Source organism: Biomphalaria glabrata, chromosome 3 (genome assembly GCF_947242115.1).
Source record: "Biomphalaria glabrata chromosome 3, xgBioGlab47.1, whole genome shotgun sequence".
NCBI classification, from domain to species: domain Eukaryota; kingdom Metazoa; phylum Mollusca; class Gastropoda; family Planorbidae; genus Biomphalaria; species Biomphalaria glabrata.
Window position 1 is genome coordinate 15366691 of NC_074713.1, and position 19787 is coordinate 15386477.

At 38.3% G+C, this 19787-nt stretch overlaps 2 protein-coding genes and 1 non-coding gene across 5 annotated transcripts in view; 1 reads left to right on the forward strand and 2 right to left on the reverse strand.

Moving 5' to 3' along the window:
- The window catches only part of LOC106079740 (uncharacterized), a 115668-nt gene extending 108775 nt beyond the window's left edge, over positions 1 to 6893 (forward strand). For all 3 annotated transcript variants that reach the window (XM_056023615.1, XM_056023617.1, XM_056023618.1), the window contains exons 12-14: positions 1495 to 1650; positions 2261 to 2349; positions 5001 to 6893. In XM_056023615.1, coding sequence (XP_055879590.1) covers positions 1495 to 1650; positions 2261 to 2349; positions 5001 to 5129 — 374 coding nt within the window. In that variant the 3' untranslated portion in view covers positions 5130 to 6893. The remainder of the gene's footprint in view (positions 1 to 1494; positions 1651 to 2260; positions 2350 to 5000) is intronic.
- A 281-nt stretch (positions 6894 to 7174) lies between these two features.
- LOC106076533 (dynein light chain 2, cytoplasmic) lies at positions 7175 to 10601 on the reverse strand. The gene is made up of 2 exons (XM_056023619.1): positions 10441 to 10601; positions 7175 to 7859 (listed from the first exon to the last, which is right to left on the reverse strand). The coding sequence occupies exon 2, from the start codon at positions 7849 to 7851 to the stop codon at positions 7582 to 7584; it is 270 nt and encodes an 89-aa protein (XP_055879594.1). The 5' UTR covers positions 7852 to 7859; positions 10441 to 10601; the 3' UTR covers positions 7175 to 7581.
- A 7918-nt stretch (positions 10602 to 18519) lies between these two features.
- On the reverse strand, positions 18520 to 18601 carry Trnal-aag (transfer RNA leucine (anticodon AAG)). Its single transcript has one exon. It is a non-coding gene; the product is annotated as a tRNA-Leu (tRNA).
- Between the last annotated feature and the right edge of the window lie 1186 nt (positions 18602 to 19787).

Sequence of the window (19787 nt, forward strand, 5' to 3'; positions counted from 1 at the left end):
GAAATTCCAGAGGTCATCAACTGGTTGGTTAATGTCTTTTTCTAATAAGAATGTTTGTTGAAAGTTTAATGCAGCTTGGTGTAGTTGTGTTAGGTTACATTTATTCCAGAGTAAGATTTTTCTTTTGGGTTTTGTATTGGCTACTGTTTTTATCTGACTGTGTATTTTTATGATCTCATGGTCTGATAGACCATGTATAATATCATAATCAACTACTAATCCAGGTCTGTTGGTTAAGAAGAGATCTAATGTGTTGTTTAATCTAGTTGGCTTTTTAATGATTTGATCTAAACTTAGGTTGTGTAAAGTTTCTATGAAAAGCTCATTTATGTCCTTAAGGTTTTGGTGTTTATCTATGGTTAGTGTTTTCCAATTTATATCAGGTAGGTTGAAATCACCCATAATCCAAAAAACTGCATTTTTATTTGTCTCTTTAAGTGTAGTAATCTGATTACATAGTTCCTGCATGTATTCTAAACTAGAATTTGGAGGTCTGTAAATGCTGCCTATTATTAGGGATGTTGAGGTGGTATTAATTTTACAAAATGTTGATTCTATATTTTTTGAGTTAGGTAAGGTAATTTCTTCTGCTATAAGAGTGTTTTTTATTGCTAAAAGAACTCCTCCATGATTATCAGCCCTATCTTTTCTAAAAATTTCATAATTACTATTGAAAATTTCTGCATTATAAATTTCAGGATGTAGCCAAGTTTCTGTGCCTGCAATTATGTCTTTCCCCAAGATGGATGGGTTTAGATTTAGAATTAATATGGGCTTGAAAACTGTAGGCTCTCCAGACTATCATAGTATCATAAAATATCTTTGTGATATGTATAATATCTTTGTGATATGTATAATATCTTTGTGATACATATAATATCTTTGTGATACGTATATCTTTGTGATATGTATAATATCTTTGTGATACGTATAATATCTTTGTGATACGTATAATATCTTTGTGATATGTATAATATCTTTGTGATACGTATATCTTTGTGATACGTATAATATCTTTGTGATATGTATAATATCTTTGTGATATGTATAATATCTTTGTGATACATATAATATCTTTGTGATATGTATAATATCTTTGTGATACATATAATATCTTTGTGATATGTATAATATCTTTGTGATACGTATAATATCTTTGTGATATGTATAATATCTTTGTGATACATATAATATCTTTGTGATACGTATAATATCTTTGTGATATGTATAATATCTTTGTGATACGTATAATATCTTTGTGATACGTATAATATCTTTGTGATATGTATAATATCTTTGTGATACGTATAATATCTTTGTGATACGTATAATATCTTTGTGATACGTATAATATCTTTGAAACCCATCAGTTTTTCATTCCACCTCCAACATCCCCTTCCTTGTAAGTCTCTCAGTGTGTCCTTACATTTTAAAAGCAAGAGACTTGCTTACAATACCTATCATACTTATTGATGCTGTTTTCAATATCATCAGGTGATGTATTAAATAGTGGTCTGGAAGTCCGTCCACGTGTCAAGTTGACCACATCCAACAGTGGAGCAGACATTATGCTCGGACTGGAAACAGATGATGGGAAAAGCGCTGAGGTGGAAATAGATTCCCTTGAGACAGATGACCTTCAGCCTGAAGGTGATGGATAAATTGGTGACTTTTATCAAGTGGTTGATGATTTTGCCTGTGCAGTGACGTAGCTAGGGTGGGGGAAGGAGAGGGGAGAATTTGAAAATCCCCCCTGGCCCCCACTTGAGAGGGTGCCCCCCCCTTTTCCCAAATTAGTGTTTTTTACATTAAAAATTAAATATTATGCAAAATGCAGGGGCCTCTCAAAGAGTCAAGCCCCCCTACGCCTCGAACCCCAAACAATGCAAAATTCCTAGCTACACCCCTGTGCCTGTGCTTGATAAGGCAAAATATATGTATATTTTTTTGTCAACAAAGCCACTTCCTGTCTGTAAAAATAAACTTGTTGTTGCACATCTGCAACTTATACGAATATTGAGATAGTATCAGCAGATCTTTTTAAATGACCACAGCAGTGTAGTGTTATAATAAACTTAATGCAGTGAGAATAAACATTTAAACTCTGTGTTCACTAAAAAAAATATTTTTTTTAATAAACAATGTGTCCCTTTTTTTAGGTTAAAACTACTTTGAATAAATGAAAATGATTAGATGTTTATTTTTTATTAATTTAGTTTTGAATATAACTGGATTCAAAATGTTATTTACCTGTCTCCAGACATTCCAAAAGGCAGAGTTAGAAAAACATCAATAGTTGAGAAGTTATCCAAATCTAAAGAGTCAGAACTTATTGCACTATCACTTATGGTAAGTGTGGTATATTATTATTTTTATTATTGTATTATGCAAATTTATATATAGGCCTATGTATGTTTATTCATGTTACTAATAAAGAACATCACTTCCGGGTCATTCACTAAATCAGCATTATAGAGAAATAAAAATCCTTTCCCAATTCACTAAATTGGAAACCTTGGAGAGGCACCCACTCAGAACTAAAATCCACAAAACTGGCACAAAAAACCGTCTCAAAAGGACCAATTTCATACAGGAATCTCTAAACCTAAAAAAGAAACACCAACTTGAAAAAATTACTCTGGAATCCTCGATACACTATAATGAATCTCCACCCTGGGACGAAAGCCCTCTTCCTACTATAAGGGACCATATGGAAAACATAAAAAGAAAATCTGATTACAGACCAACAGAGCTCAAGGAAATAGTGAACTGTTTTCTACATACCAATTACCCTAGCAATCAGTGGATCAGAGTTTACACGGATGGCTCATTTCATAAAGCCACCACAAATGGAGGAGCTGGAATACTTATCGAATGGCCAGATGGAGGAAAACTAGAAAAATCCTTTGTAACTGGAGAGCTCTCTGACAGTCACAGAGCAGAAAGGGAAGCACTAGCTGCTACCATGCTAGCAAATCATCCAAGTTCCCCTCACAGTCAGATTGTCTTTCTAACAGACGCAAAAACAACCCTCCAAAGCCTGCAAAACTCTGATTCCCCTTATATTAAAAACCTCAGAACAGCACTCACAAAGCTCAACCACAACAGCAAAAAAACTGTTATTCAATGGATACCAGCTCACATACAACTAGCAGGAAATGAGAAGGCTGACACACTCGCCAAGAGTGGGAGAACAAACTCACAAGTAAACTCTGCACTCTATCCAGAAGAAATGAAGAAATTAATTGTAGATAAAATAAATGAGAAATGGACGAGCTCCCATCCAAATCACAAGAAAGATGATGCTTACTATAAGCTATCCCGACAAGACCAACGTCTAATCTTTCGACTCAGGACCGGACACAACAGAATGCGACAACACATGTTCCGGAAGCTCAAAATTGGAACCAGTGAAATCTGCCCATGTGGAGTATCACCAGAAAATGCCGACCACGTCCTCCAAAACTGCTCTCTCTACCAAGAGGCCCGTATAAGACATTGGCCCCAAATCACCCCAATAGAAAGAAAACTATATGGAGAGCTCCCTGATTTGGAAACCACTGCGCAGTTCATCTCATGTATTGGTCTAGTCATATGAACACTCCAACATAACAATGAGAACGATGAAGAAGAAGAAGAAGCATTATAAATACTAAACATGTCTTCACTTAACCTTCTGTATATAATAGAACCTTAATAAAAAGTACTATACCACAGTAAGAAATAGAATTCTGTGTGTGAGTTTTGTCAGAACATTAGGTGATTTGTGTGACCTTCAATGTGGCGGATCCAAGATGCTTCATGGGATTTCAATGTGGGCGGTCATGGGTGCGTTGTTGCAAATTCACTGTCACTGGTCATAGGTGCATTATGGGATGGTCGGTGTCCCTGGTCAGAGGTATATTGTGTGAGGTTCAGTAACATTGATCATAGGTGCATTATGGATTCATTTGGTGAGGCTGACCAAGTTTCCTATACTGCTACTATAACTCACTGCAGTTCAATTTTCTAGTCTTCATTATTGAACCATCCTGTGGTTTGTTAGTTTGTCAGTTTGCTTTTTAACACTGTTTCACAGTCAAATTGGCTCCAAATGTTTACTGCAACACATTACAATATTTTTTTTGTTATTTTTGCTTAACTTCATTTCCGTCTATAGTATTTTGTAGAAAGTATTTTTTTTCCTCCCCTTTCTTACAAAGGGAAGCAACCTGGACATTGCAATTTTAACTTGTAACCCATTCCATAATTTTACTTTGAATTGTTTGGTTTTTTATTTTTTTTAGTAAAATATTTTGGATACAGAAACAATGTATGGTATATGAAACAAAACAAAATAACTTGATATGGAGATGGTTTCATTGGCAACTGAAGTCAAGGTTGGAATAAGTATCAAAAGAAATCCAGAGCAAGATATTTGTATGTCATGACAAAAACATTCCAAAACTTTCCAAGTTGAACCATGCTCCCAATGTTTCCCCATCCCTATCATGACACTATCAGTTGCTTTAATGGGCATTTTCTAGCATGGTATTAAAATATTTCTTATCATTATTACCGGTATTCAAAAGTATTAATACTATTGCTATATAAAAAATAATATATTTATTACTCCTATTTGGAACGACAATGGATGAGCCCAGATGAATCACCAGATGAATCACGGGTTTCAGTTTCTTCTAGAACAGTGTTTCCCAAACTGTTTCACGAGGCCTGAATAAGTGTTTCACAAACTACTGGAATAATTAACTAGTAGGCCACCACATGAATTAATCTCTCTAAACAAAAGTAAGCAAAGTGTTTCAGTAAATGCTCAGAATGTGCGAAGTGTTCCGTTAAGGAAAAAGTTTTGGAAACACTGTTCTAGAAGATATTGTATGTTGGCATTCAATAATTTATGAGTAAAAGTTTGTTTTTTTTATTAAATTTAATTGTATTGATCTAACAAACTTGTTTTTGAGATGTAGTCATCCTAAACTTGTACAAATCTATTATCTCAGGAAAGTGCTGGTCAGAGGCAGAGAGAGTTTGAAAAATTAATCAGTGAACACCAGGAGCTGGTTCATGAGATCAGCCGAACACCAAGTGCTGAAAATATTGTACAGAGTGAAGCTGGCAGAGACCCATAACATGACTCACAGTTTGGAAATATCCACAGACTTATTCTTCTGTGCATTGGACAAAGCAAAGTTTTGTTTGAAAACAACTTTCTGAAACAGAAACTAGTTTGGCATTTTTTTGGTGCGCAGTTCATAAAACTTTTCTAATTTTGCCAATATTGAACTATAGCAGAGGCCTACCTGCCTTAGTAGAAATGTTTTACAAGTATTTAGCAAAATTTTCATTTAGATAATCTTTTTGTTTTATTTACTAAGCTAATGCCCAGTAAATCTAAATTTTAACATGAATTGTTCCTTAAGTTTTTTAGGAATGTAAACTCAATCCAAACATAAGTTTGTTTTTTTAGAAAATACGAAAAACATGCATATAGTTTTTTTAGTATCACAAATTCCATATTACCTATAAAGAATAATTTTTCAAGATTGTTGCAACCTTAATTTAATAAATTGCATGGTTCTTGCATAAAGCTTTCAATCAGAAACCAGGCAATAATCATCTATAAATCTTCGTCATCAATAATATAGCAGATGCAGTAACGTTAGTACAGCTTTATGACTGATAACCAACCTGCACCATTTGTTTCATTATTTATATGTGACTATTAAGAGATGAACCACATTGTGAAGCTGAACTAGAGTAGGCCTGTAGGCCAATACAAATAGTAAGACTGACCATTTTCATTGACAGTTACTGGCTTACTAATCAAAATATGTGCAAAATAGAAATGTGTAAATATTTTTTATTATTATAAACTTGTGTGTCTGTGTGCATTATTTTTTTTTTATTTTCTGTGTGAAGTGGTACCTCTGGGTATCTGAAAATTATTTACTTAGCAAAATCCAAAAATTATAATTTTAAAATTTGGATTCCTATTGATAAGCTAAAGAAAAAATCAAACTGGATCAACTACAAACCCTAAAAACACAATGACATGTGTATTTTAATGTAATAAAATGTTACTTAAGTGCATAAGTGGCTTCAGGATTTTAATTGTGACCACTTTGAAACACTGCACACATCCTTAATCTTTGGAATCGTAAGGCATTGCCATTATTATTATGGTGATAGATTTGGACAGATACGTTTTCTTGTTTTGGTTACAACTTCTATATTTAGGTTGAAGTTATGTAGATTAGATGGCAAATTAGTACAAACTTCTATCTTGTACTGATAATTCTTAAACTGGTGGAAAAATTATCTTGGACATAAGGCCAATAACATTGCATGTTCAAGGGCTATAAGTCTTTTCAATAAAGGCAAGAGACCACTTGCCATATGTCCTTTTTGTATTGTATTAAGGCCCTTTCAAGATGCATTTGTTTTTATAATTGCTCATGTGTATGTACATTGAATGTAATAAAATCTGTACTTCAATGCATTGACATCTGGGTGTGTCTACTATTGAAATAATGTGTAATTTTAGGATGTCTGTACTACTCATATCTCCACTCCACACACATCAGTAGGAACAATCAGTCAAATCTGTTTAGTCAACAAATAATTTAAAAATGAGTTTGTGTTTAGTTCATATGTTCTAGTTTGACAGGTTGGACTCAATAGCTGGCAAATTCTTACTTTAATGCACAAGCTATCCAGAGCACATACTGAAATTGTATTATTTTAATTGTGTATTCATTCATAATTAGTCACTTCTGTATGCTACTTGTATCAATAGTTAACTTTAGCTGCATAATTTTTGTTAATTTTATCTAAAACTGAAGTGTCTACTAAACAATTATTTCTTTTACACAGAATAAGTTTCTCGACATTTTTAAGAAATGTTTTTAGCATGTTATGACTTAGCCTATCCCCAAAACAATAGAATGTTTAATATATTACTATGATGTTGAATAATGTATATTTGTTTATGCATTCAATTCCAATGAATGTATTCAATTCATTAATGTAGTTGTAATGTTTGTTATCAGTCTTGTTAATAAACTTGAATGCTGATACACACACGTTTACTGTTGCTTGTTAACATTACTAGAAGTGTCATAAGCTACCAACTAGTCATCCATTCTGATCAAATCAAACATGCAAAGAAAGACAGTTCATTTTTCATATAATATAGCAAACCATTTATTTCTCACAGTTCACTAACAGTCATATTGCACCAGCCATACACACATCATATCAACTATTTACAGGCAAAAGTTTTGGTTCTGTTTTATATTTTTTACATTTTATGGCTGCCAAAAGGAACAAAAATGATTTAGAACTCATCAGAGAGGAGATTAATTTGTTTGATAAAGCTTTACTGAGAAAACCAATGCTCTGAAAAAAATGTATTGTCCAATTAAATTTCTTGAAGATAGCCTTTGATTAATAATTTGATTTCAACACGCCAGCCATCACCTTGTATTGTCTATGGAGATGAACAGTTGGAACTTCACAGGCCTCACAAAGTTCTTAAATATAGGTCCCTTAAAGAAAAGTTTGTTGCTTCTATGAAGCACTTCATCCAGACTTGAAGAGCAAAATAGCAACCTGTCCCAGGTAAAAGTAGATGAAGTGCTTTGTTTCATGGGTCACATAGCTACCAAAATTGCGTCCAACTATGCAATGCCATGTGGGGTTGTACTTTTTGTCAAACTCTTTCTTGATGAAGGCAGCAATGTCTTTTTCAATGTTGTATTTTTCCAATGCTTGTGTGGCACAGTCCACAGCATCCTGTTGCATGTCCTCAGACATGTCAGCATTCTTGATTACAGCTTTTCTTTCAGACATTTTGCTTACTGTGAACATAAATAAAAACAAGTTAGATATTTCTATCCCATTAGTCCAATTTAATTACAAATTAACTTTGAACTGACCAGTGGTAAGTGACCTATATAAGGCAATATACTTATCAGATAGCTCTTTAGAAATGTATAGGACTACAAGAAAACAGATGGCACAATTGGATGAGTTGTCTTTATTTTCATATATTTAGTTCTAAAGAAATGGATGACAAGAAATCTGACAAGGGCAACTGGCACTCCACATAAAATGCTCATAACCAGAGAGGTATTGCACTATTGACCATTATAACTCAGAATGTTCCTTTAAAATGTCAGTCACACATTTAATGTCAGTCACACAGCCTAGATCTATTTCTTTTACAAAGATGCAGAAAAACAAATGTTCTTATCTTCACTTTAGCTTATCATATTGCCAAAAGAATCTTTAATGTCTGAACTGTTACAGCGGAAAGCATAAAGTTTCACTGAACACAGATCTAGATCTACAGAGAAGTAATTAAACACATGACAGTAATAAGCTATATAAATTGAAAAAAATAAATCTTTATATGAAGTCTAAAATTTATTTTAAATTCCTAGAAAAAAGATTTTCAATTTTAAAAAAGATGATCCATTTAGTTTTGGAGGGACCATGGTTGATTGGTAAAGGCTTCCGAACCAAAGGCTACCGGGTTCAAATCCTTGTGAAAACTAAACTAAGATTTTTAATTTTGAGACAAGTCCACCCAGCTCTAATGGGCACATGAATTTAGTTGGGGAAAAGGATAGGAAGTTGGTGATTGTGCTGGTTATATGACACTCTCTTAACAGTGAGCCCCAGAAACAGATGACCCTTACATCATCTGCCCCATAGATTGAATGGTCTGAAATGGGAAGTTTACTAGAATGAACCATATTTTTACTTAGGCAAATTGTAGTATTAATAAAAATTAATTAAATCGATCTAGTAATAGAATTTCTAGAATCTAGATTAAATTTTGATTATAATTATTTGGCACATCAACACACTTTTGACTTAAGGCCATCTTCAATGAATCTATTCCTCTACTCTGCAAATACAAACTGGACTATTAAAACTAGAATGATCCAAACTAGATCTAGATGTAAAAGAAAGCTACAGACTATACTTAACTAGATGTAGATCTAGAATCTATATAGCCTACATGCAAATAAAATGAATCTTTCCTTCTCTTAATGGATCTAGAATCTAGACTTGATGATCCAAAGTTCAAACTCTGCTAGCCACAGTGCTCTAGATCTAAGAGAGAGATCTAAATCTAGTCACAATCTAGTGGCTCTCAATATACTGGTAGATCTATATATAGAGTGCATTTGACATTGTATATATCTAGTTTTTTAGTCTAGTGCTAAAGAGTAAAGTCTTAGTAAAGTACTCTAGATCTAGAATATAGAAAGATCTAGATCTATATAGATTCTAATCTCTGGATCTAGAAGATTTGTATGATACTCAATCTATGATTAATCACTGACTTTCCCATAAATTTAAATTCTAGATATATCTAGATCTAGATTCTATATCTAGCTTAGTAGATTTAGAGTAAGCTCTTAGATTTGGGACACCCCATCAAATTCTCCTTCGCTGTATGCATCGCTTTTTTTTTTTTTGTAATTCATTTGTTTTTATGTTTGGAGCAAAAATCGACGTTTTCCAAAGCAGATGGCAGTTTTTTAGATTCTCTGTAACCATGTATGTAAAGCTATTGTTTTAACCTCCCCCGGTAACTCACACCCATATAAGGGAGCAAAGGTGCTCATTGTCCAATGAAGGGGAAAGAACAAAAACTGTGTTCAGCATAGGAGAATGAAGTGACCCAATTTATTTTAAAATAAAATCTTGACTATGAGTGGTAATATATAGTTAATACCCTTTACTTGAAGAAGAAGAGTCTGCTTTCAGTTTTTTTTTGTAAGTTAAACCTTCACCAAATAAAAAAATAAAGTAAAAATTTGACGTAGTTAATGATGTTAATCTAGATCGTTCCTGAAAATCGGTGTTCAGGTAGAGTCTATAGACGTGACTTAGACTGTAGACTCTCACTAGGCTGACTAGGTCTATCTTCAAAATCTTGATCTAGATCTAGCTAGATTCTAGACTAGTCATGTTCAGTACACTCATTGCTCAAGTAACAACTTTAACTTAATCTTGCATAACATGATCAGATGATGATGATCATGATGTCCCACTCAAGACTGATCATTTCCTTATCTTAACTTTACTTTATCTTTGATACTTTTAACTTTTTACCATGAAGTTTATGATTAGTCTAGTCGTCTAGTCAGTCTACTTACAGTACTAGTCTTCGGAATCGAGACATTCATTATATCTAGATCTAAATCATAATTCATGACAGTATTGACAGTGACTGACAATGGTCACAATGACATGTATGATATCATAATGATGTTCATCATGATCATGTCACATGACATTCACATTGACTGATTGAGTCAAGTCAATGATTGACATTCCAATTTTAGATCAAGAATAGATCCAGAATATCTAGATAGAATGATAGATGCATAAGATAATCTACTAATCACTAATCATACTTACATGTGGAGGTTGTTTAAACGATTAAAAAAGGTGGATAGAGTTGGTTTGAGTGAGACAGGTTGATTATCTTCGTTTGTCTTCTTTTGGTCTAGACTAACTTGGGCGGCAGCAGTAATGATATTTTCAAGCCTATAAGTTGCCCAGCAATGAACCTTCCATGGCATACGATTGGTCGAAAATTTGGTTCCCTTTCGACATACCATAATGCATTGCTTTACCTAGTAAACAAGTTTGTGTTGTCACGAGCAACAAGTCTTATCATGTTTAATTTTAATAAGTATTAAAATTAGATCTAGATAATCTAGATATTATTATTATTAAATCATAACACTTTTGTTCATTTGTTTAAGCAGTGTCTGTGTTATTTTTAGACTAGGTCTAAATCTGGCGTCTTTTTTTTTTTTTTTTTTTTTTGTGGTTTAAATCATCGAAAAGAATTTTCATTGAAAAAAAAAAGATTTTTTTGTAAATTATCTTATCTTATAAGCCTATTTTGTGTTCATTGTTTGTCCTTTTTTTTTTTAGCTGATGAAGGCGTCATGGCCCAAGCGTCCTTTATTTTACTTGGTCCGGCGGGGTCACAATTTAAATATGCATCTTTATTGTATTTTCTCATAAAATACAGGGCGAATACAGCATTATATGAATTGAGTTGACGTCAAGCGATCATAGATTAGATCTAGAACTAGGCGTAAATGAGATATAGGGATAGTTGGAGCAGTTGCATCACTGGGGAGGGAGGGGTTGCGAAGATCAATGGATGACACCCATCGGGGAAAGGGGGGGGGGGGGGGGGGATTGACACCAGAAAGAGAAAATGCTTTAATTTGTTTCGTGTCCTTTTTTTTTTATACACATTACTTTTGACAGTAGCTAGATGAGATTCCAACTAAATGAACACACTATCGCAAAATACTTTAATGAGTTAATAATTTAACTGCAATCGACTTCAATATCGTAATTTCACATATGCGTCAACCGAATGTTTTTCTAAACTGCTTTAAAAAGCAAAGAACAGTTGTCTTCAAAGCTGTACTAATGTGGGCTAGGTTTAATCATTTTGTGTTCTAGTGTAGAGAAATTCAAGGAATACTTAAGCTTTGAAAACTGGAAACCATTGATAATAGATAGCCAGACGTCACTATACTTGACGGAAAGAAGAAAAAATATTGAGGTATTTTTGACACATTGCTGGATATATCACACTGTTAGTAGCTGACTTCCACATATCGCAGCGACATTGAAGATGAGTTTTCATTCTAGTTAAATAAAGAACTTTCAGAAGATGTGACATTATTCAAACAAGACTTAATATTAAAATAACAAAGTGTGTTTTTTTTTCTGTCTTCAAAAATATTGAATAGTATGTGGTTGACTTTTTAATCTGAAAAGCATTCATGATATGAATCATGGGCGTAGCGGGGGGGGGTGTTCACCGAAATGGAATTTAGTGACTGATTTTATACTTTCATTTTGTTCATTTTAGGTGAGATTTTAATACTAAACCATCACTACCTGGAAGTTTTGAGTTTAAAACCCCCTACCAAGGGGTTTTGCAGTTAAATCCCCCTCTTTTATAAAAACAAAACAAAAAAATGCAAACTACTATCCCCAAATCCAAGAGCACAGCTAATGAAGATTTTGATTTTAAAACCCCCCTCCAAACTTTACGATAAACCACCTCTTCAATATAAAAAAAAGCAAATTACACACTCAAAATTCTATGAGCGTATCCAAAGGGGTTTTGAGTTTAAAATCCTCTCCAGCGGGCTTTGAAGCTAAAAAAACACCTCTTCAATATAAAAAAAAAGGCAATTACGCACTCAAAATGTTATGAGCGTAGTTTAATGGGTTTTGAGTCTAATTAAACCCCCCAAAATCGTGGTTTACAGGTAAAAAATACCTCTTTAATATTAAAAACAAAGCAAATTTTACACTCAAAATTCTATGAGTGTATTCAAAGGGGGTTTTGAGTTTAAACCTCCTCCAGTGGGGTGTGAAACAAAAAATACCTCTCTAATATAAAAAAACAACGTAGACACTCTAAAATCTATGAGCGTAGCCAAAGGGGTTTTGAGTTTAAAACCCCCTGCCAGCGGGGTTTCAAGCTTAAAAAATACCCCTTCAATATTTGTGGTGTCTGCCCAGCTGGTACTCCAAGTTCGCTAGTATGTTGGTCTGTCTGCCCAGCTGGTACTCCAAGTTCGCTAGTATGTTGGTCTGTCTGCCCAGCTGGTACTCCAAGTTCGCTAGTGTATGTTACTCTGTCTGCCCAGCTGGTATTCCAAGTTCGCTAGTATGTTGGTCTGTCTGCCCAGCTGGTACTCCAAGTTCGCTAGTGTATTTTGGTCTGTCTGCCCAGCTGGTATTCCAAGTTCGCTAGTATGTTGGTCTGTCTGCCCAGCTGGTACTCCAAGTTCGCTAGTATGTTGGTCTGTCTGCCCAGCTGGTACTCCAAGTTCGCTAGTGTATGTTGGTCTGTCTGCCCAGCTGGTATTCCAAGTTCGCTAGTATGTTGGTCTGTCTGCCCAGCTGGTACTCCAAGTTCGCTAGTATGTTGGTCTGTCTGCTCAGCTGGTACTCCAAGTTCGCTAGTATGTTGGTCTGTCTGCTCAGCTGGTACTCCAAGTTCGCTAGTATGTTGGTCTGTCTGCTCAGCTGGTACTCCAAGTTCGCTAGTATGTTGGTCTGTCTGCCCAGCTGGTACTCCAAGTTCGCTAGTATGTTGGTCTGTCTGCCCAGCTGGTACTCCAAGTTCGCTAGTGTATGTTGGTCTGTCTGCCCAGCTGGTATTCCAAGTTCGCTAGTATGTTGGTCTGTCTGCCCAGCTGGTACTCCAAGTTCGCTAGTATGTTGGTCTGTCTGCCCAGCTGGTACTCCAAGTTCGCTAGTGTATGTTGGTCTGTCTGCTCAGCTGGTATTCCAAGTTCGCTAGTATGTTGGTCTGTCTGCCCAGCTGGTACTCCAAGTTCGCTAGTATGTTGGTCTGTCTGCTCAGCTGGTACTCCAAGTTCGCTAGTATGTTGGTCTGTCTGCTCAGCTGGTACTCCAAGTTCGCTAGTATGTTGGTCTGTCTGCTCAGCTGGTACTCCAAGTTCGCTAGTATGTTGGTCTGTCTGCTCAGCTGGTACTCCAAGTTTGCTAGTATGTTGGTCTGTCTGCTCAGCTGGTACTCCAAGTTCGCTAGTATGTTGGTCTGTCTGCTCAGCTGGTACTCCAAGTTCGCTAGTATGTTGGTCTGTCTGCTCAGCTGGTACTCTATGTTCGCTAGTATGTTGGTCTGTCTGCTCAGCTGGTACTCCAAGTTCGCTAGTATGTTGGTCTGTCTGCTCAGCTGGTACTCCAAGTTCGCTAGTATGTTGGTCTGTCTGCTCATCTGGTACTCCAAGTTCGCTAGTATGTTGGTCTGTCTGCTCAGCTGGTACTCCAAGTTCGCTAGTATGTTGGTCTGTCTACTCAGCTGGTACTCCAAGTTCGCTAGTATGTTGGTCTGTCTGCTCAGCTGGTACTCCAAGTTCGCTAGTATGTTGGTTTGTCTGCTCAACTGGTACTTAAGTTCGCTAGTATGTTGGTCTGTCTGCTCAGCTGGTACTCCAAGTTCGCTAGTATGTTGGTCTGTCTGCTCAACTGGTACTTAAGTTCGCTTGTGTTTGTTGGTCTGTCTGCCCAGCTGGTATTCTAGTTCGCTATTATGTTGGTCTGTCTGCTCAACTGGTACTAATGTTCGCTAGTATGTTGGTCTGTCTGCTCAACTGGTACTTAAGTTCGCTATTGTATGTTGGTCTGTCTGCCCAGCTTGTACTCCAAGTTCGCTAGTATGTTGGTCTGTCTGCCCAGCTGGTGCTCCAAGTTCGCTAGTATGTTGGTCTGTCTGCCCAGGTGGTACTCCAAGTTCGCTAGTATGTTGGTCATTGTTCTCAGCTGGTACTCCAAGTTCGCTAGTATGTTGGTCTTTCTGCTCAGCTGGTACTCCAAGTTCGCTAATATGTTGGTCTGTCTGCTCAGCTGGTACTCCAAGTTCGCTAGTATGTTGGTCTGTCTGCTCAGCTGGTACTCCAAGTTCGCTAGTATGTTGGTCTGTCTGCTCAGCTGGTACTCCAAGTTCGCTAGTATGTTGGTCTGTCTGCTCAGCTGGTACTCCAAGTTCTCTAGTATGTTGGTCTCTCTGCTCAGCTGGTACTCCAAGTTCGCTAGTATGTTGGTCTGTCTGCTCAGCTGGTACTCCAAGTTTGCTAGTATGTTGGTCTGTCTGCTCAACTGGTACTCCAAGTTCGCTAGTATGTTGGTCTGTCTGCCCAGCTGGTATTCCAAGTTCGCTATTATGTTGGTCTGTCTGCTCAACTGGTACTAAAGTTCGCTAGTATGTTGGTCTGTCTGCCCATCTGGTACTCCAAGTTCGCTAGTATGTTGGTCTGTCTGCCCAGCTGGTACTCCATGTTCGCTAGTATGTTGGTCTGTCTGCCCAGCTGGTACTCCAAGTTCGCTAGTATGTTGGTCTGTCTGCCCAGCTGGTACTCCAAGTTCGCTAGTGTATGTTACTCTGTCTGCCCAGCTGGTATTCCAAGTTCGCTAGTATGTTGGTCTGTCTGCCCAGCTGGTACTCCAAGTTCGCTAGTGTATTTTGGTCTGTCTGCCCAGCTGGTATTCCAAGTTCGCTAGTATGTTGGTCTGTCTGCCCATCTGGTACTCCAAGTTCGCTAGTATGTTGGTCTGTCTGCCCAGCTGGTACTCCAAGTTCGCTAGTGTATGTTGGTCTGTCTGCCCAGCTGGTATTCCAAGTTCGCTAGTATGTTGGTCTGTCTGCCCAGCTGGTACTCCAAGTTCGCTAGTATGTTGGTCTGTCTGCTCAGCTGGTACTCCAAGTTCGCTAGTATGTTGGTCTGTCTGCTCAGCTGGTACTCCAAGTTCGCTAGTATGTTGGTCTGTCTGCTCAGCTGGTACTCCAAGTTCGCTAGTATGTTGGTCTGTCTGCTCAGCTGGTACTCCAAGTTTGCTAGTATGTTGGTCTGTCTGCTCAGCTGGTACTCCAAGTTCGCTAGTATGTTGGTCTGTCTGCTCAGCTGGTACTCCAAGTTCGCTAGTATGTTGGTCTGTCTGCTCAGCTGGTACTCTATGTTCGCTAGTATGTTGGTCTGTCTGCTCAGCTGGTACTCCAAGTTCGCTAGTATGTTGGTCTGTCTGCTCAGCTGGTACTCCAAGTTCGCTAGTATGTTGGTCTGTCTGCTCATCTGGTACTCCAAGTTCGCTAGTATGTTGGTCTGTCTGCTCAGCTGGTACTCCAAGTTCGCTAGTATGTTGGTCTGTCTACTCAGCTGGTACTCCAAGTTCGCTAGTATGTTGGTCTGTCTGCTCAGCTGGTACTCCAAGTTCGCTAGTATGTTGGTCTGTCTGCTCAACTGGTACTTAAGTTCGCTAGTATGTTGGTCTGTCTGCTCAGCTGGTACTCCAAGTTCGCTAGTATGTTGGTCTGTCTGCTCAACTGGTACTTAAGTTCGCTTGTGTTTGTTGGTCTGTCTGCCCAGCTGGTATTCTAGTTCGCTATTATGTTGGTCTGTCTGCTCAACTGGTACTAATGTTCGCTAGTATGTTGGTCTGTCTGCTCAACTGGTACTTAAGTTCGCTATTGTATGTTGGTCTGTCTGCCCAGCTTGTACTCCAAGTTCGCTAGTATGTTGGTCTGTCTGCCCAGCTGGTGCTCCAAGTTCGCTAGTATGTTGGTCTGTCTGCCCAGGTGGTACTCCAAGTTCGCTAGTATGTTGGTCATTGTTCTCAGCTGGTACTCCAAGTTCGCTAGTATGTTGGTCTTTCTGCTCAGCTGGTACTCCAAGTTCGCTAATATGTTGGTCTGTCTGCTCAGCTGGTACTCCAAGTTCGCTAGTATGTTGGTCTGTCTGCTCAGCTGGTACTCCAAGTTCGCTAGTATGTTGGTCTGTCTGCTCAGCTGGTACTCCAAGTTCGCTAGTATGTTGGTCTGTCTGCTCAGCTGGTACTCCAAGTTCTCTAGTATGTTGGTCTCTCTGCTCAGCTGGTACTCCAAGTTCGCTAGTATGTTGGTCTGTCTGCTCAGCTGGTACTCCAAGTTTGCTAGTATGTTGGTCTGTCTGCTCAACTGGTACTCCAAGTTCGCTAGTATGTTGGTCTGTCTGCCCAGCTGGTATTCCAAGTTCGCTATTATGTTGGTCTGTCTGCTCAACTGGTACTAAAGTTCGCTAGTATGTTGGTCTGTCTGCCCATCTGGTACTCCAAGTTCGCTAGTATGTTGGTCTGTCTGCCCAGCTGGTACTCCATGTTCGCTAGTATGTTGGTCTGTCTGCCCAGCTGGTACTCCAAGTTCGCTAGTATGTTGGTCTGTCTGCCCAGCTGGTACTCCAAGTTCGCTAGTATGTTGGTCTGTCTGCTCAGCTGGTACTCCACTTTCGCTAGTATGTTGGTCTGTCTGCTCAGCTGGTACTCTATGTTCGCTAGTATGTTGGTCTGTCTGCTCAGCTGGTACTACAAGTTCGCTAGTATGTTGGTCTGTCTGCTCAGCTGGTACTCCAAGTTCGCTAGTATGTTGGTCTGTCTGCTCAGCTGGTACTCCAAGTTCGCTAGTATGTTGGTCTGTCTGCTCAGCTGGTACTCCAAGTTCGCTAGTATGTTGGTCTGTCTGCTCAGCTGGTACTCCAAGTTCGCTAGTATGTTGGTCTGTCTGCCCAGCTGGTACTCCAAGTTCGCTAGTATGTTGGTCTGTCTGCTCAACTGGTACTTAAGTTCGCTTGTGTATGTTGGTCTGTCTGCCCAGCTGGTACTAATGTTCGCTAGTATGTTGGTCTGTCTGCTCAACTGGTACTTAAGTTCGCTATTGTATGTTGGTCTGTCTGCCCAGCTTGTACCCCAAGTTCGCTAGTATGTTGGTCTGTCTGCCCAGCTGGTGCTCCAAGTTCGCTATTATGTTGGTCTGTCTGCCCAGGTGGTACTCCAAGTTCGCTAGTATGTTGGTCTGTCTGCTCAGCTGGTACTCCAAGTTCGCTAGTATGTTGGTCTTTCTGCTCAGCTGGTACTCCAAGTTCGCTAGTATGTTGGTCTGTCTGCTCAGCTGGTACTCCAAGTTCGCTAGTATGTTGGTCTGTCTGCTCAGCTGGTACTCCACGTTCGCTAGTATGTTGGTCTGTCTGCTCAGCTGGTACTCCAAGTTCGCTAGTATGTTGGTCTGTCTGCTCAGCTGGTACTCCAAGTTCGCTAGTATGTTGGTCTCTCTGCTCAGCTGGTACTCCAAGTTCGCTAGTATGTTGGTCTGTCTGCTCAGCTGGTACTCCAAGTTTGCTAGTATGTTGGTCTGTCTGCTCAACTGGTACTCCAAGTTCGCTAGTATGTTGGTCTGTCTGCTCAACTGGTACTCCAAGTTCGCTAGTATGTTGGTCTGTCTGCTCAGCTGGTACTCCAAGTTCGCTAGTATGTTGGTCTCTCTGCTCAGCTGGTACTCCAAGTTCGCTAGTATGTTGGTCTGTCTGCTCAGCTGGTACTCCAAGTTTGCTAGTATGTTGGTCTGTCTGCTCAACTGGTACTCCAAGTTCGCTAGTATGTTGGTCTGTCTGCTCAACTGGTACTCCAAGTTCGCTAGTATGTTTATGGTTGCAGCACCCAGTCCAAACCTCCCGCAGGCGGCAACCAGTCCACACCTCCTGCAGGACGTAAGGGTGGTGGCAGCACCCAGTCCACACCTCCTGCAGGACGACAGGGTGGTGGCGGTGTGCAGGGTATGAACCCGAAGGCATTGAGATCCAAACCGCAGCTCAACGCGCAAAGCACGACCACGCAGCCATCTATCACTCAGCTCTGACGATATCATAAGAGTGTAAGTCGGTGAATGGCTCTATATACAATTTTTAATAAGGGTGCAGTGTGCAGAAGCACTGAAAAATATTTCTTTAGGTAGCTGGGATGGGGGGAGAAAGCTTGCGTGCACACACATCTACCCACACCCAGTGACCCAGTATGCGAAGGCCACAATAAAAGTGACTATTACGTAATCTATTAGTGGATTTGTTCTGGCTCCATTTGCAGCGCATTGAAATTTTAAAAAAAGAAAAAAAGTTGTAGTGGCAGCGGTGGGATTTGAACCCACGCCTCCGAAGAGACTGGTGCCTTAAACCAGCGCCTTAGACCGCTCGGCCACGCTACCGATATTCATTTAAATTATCAAATGGTCAATATTTTTTTAAGTTATTATTATATCATTTATGAACTAATTTACTAAAGTCTAAAGCTACAATTCTAATAGAACATGACCAACTTAGAGCAGCAACTGTAATGTATTAATCATTAATTATTAAACCAATGGAAGGAAAGACACTGCAGTGAGTATAATCACAGATATCGTACTCTGTCTCTAATTTATGGTCATAGGTCATTAATTGACATTCTCTGTAATGTAGGTTTGGAAAATTCATAATATTCAATGGTATTAACGTTATAAGCAGTAGCGGCCTAGGGGGGTGGAAAGTGGGCAAACGCCCCAGGCCCGCACATGAGAGGGGCCCCGCGAAAGGAGATTCCCTTTTCACCTTCAGCTTCGAAAGCCAGACCAGTTCTCAAAAACTAGTACCTGATACTCCATATTTTTGAAGCCCTTTCCTGCATCTAGGCTATATGTAAGCTCTTAACATGATATTTTTGGTTTCGAAATGCTGTTCAGTTTATGTAAAGACAGCATCTTATGAACTGTCAATTCTAAAAGGCTATCATTGATTAACAGTTCACATTGGCTTGGGGAAAAAAAAGCAAAAAAAAAAAACACCTGTTGGCAAATCGAAAAGTGAGAAAAGTTCTGAAAACTTTTCCGGCTGTGATCGTCTATTGTCTAGGCAACTATTTAGTGTTAGTTTTATTGTAACTGTTCCAGTTTTCCTCGTAATTAATAGTTACTATCCGACCCCAGCAGGATTAGGAGAAACTATTTTTATCTAATGTGTTGATTTTTTCATGCTCTGGTATAAACTTTGTCACATGTAGGCCTAAATTATGAGTGAGTCTGGTGTGAATGTACACTTTGGTTTCTTATAGTTATAATGTTTTTTGTTTGGTGTAATGCACAAATTGTAAGACAAATTTCCTCACGGATAATAAAGATTATTATTATTATTATTATATTTAGGCCTCAATAAACTCAGATTTTAATTCTTTACTAACATTAACTAAATTTTAAGATAAGGCATAAACCAACACATTAAATCATTAAGATGTTTCGGTATTATGCATAAATACGAACACAAAAAGTAAAAATATGAACGCACTTATTCTACCAAAATTAGGTCACTGGGTTAGTGACTTCTATGCCGAATTTTGGACTTATTTTATATTTGAATTGT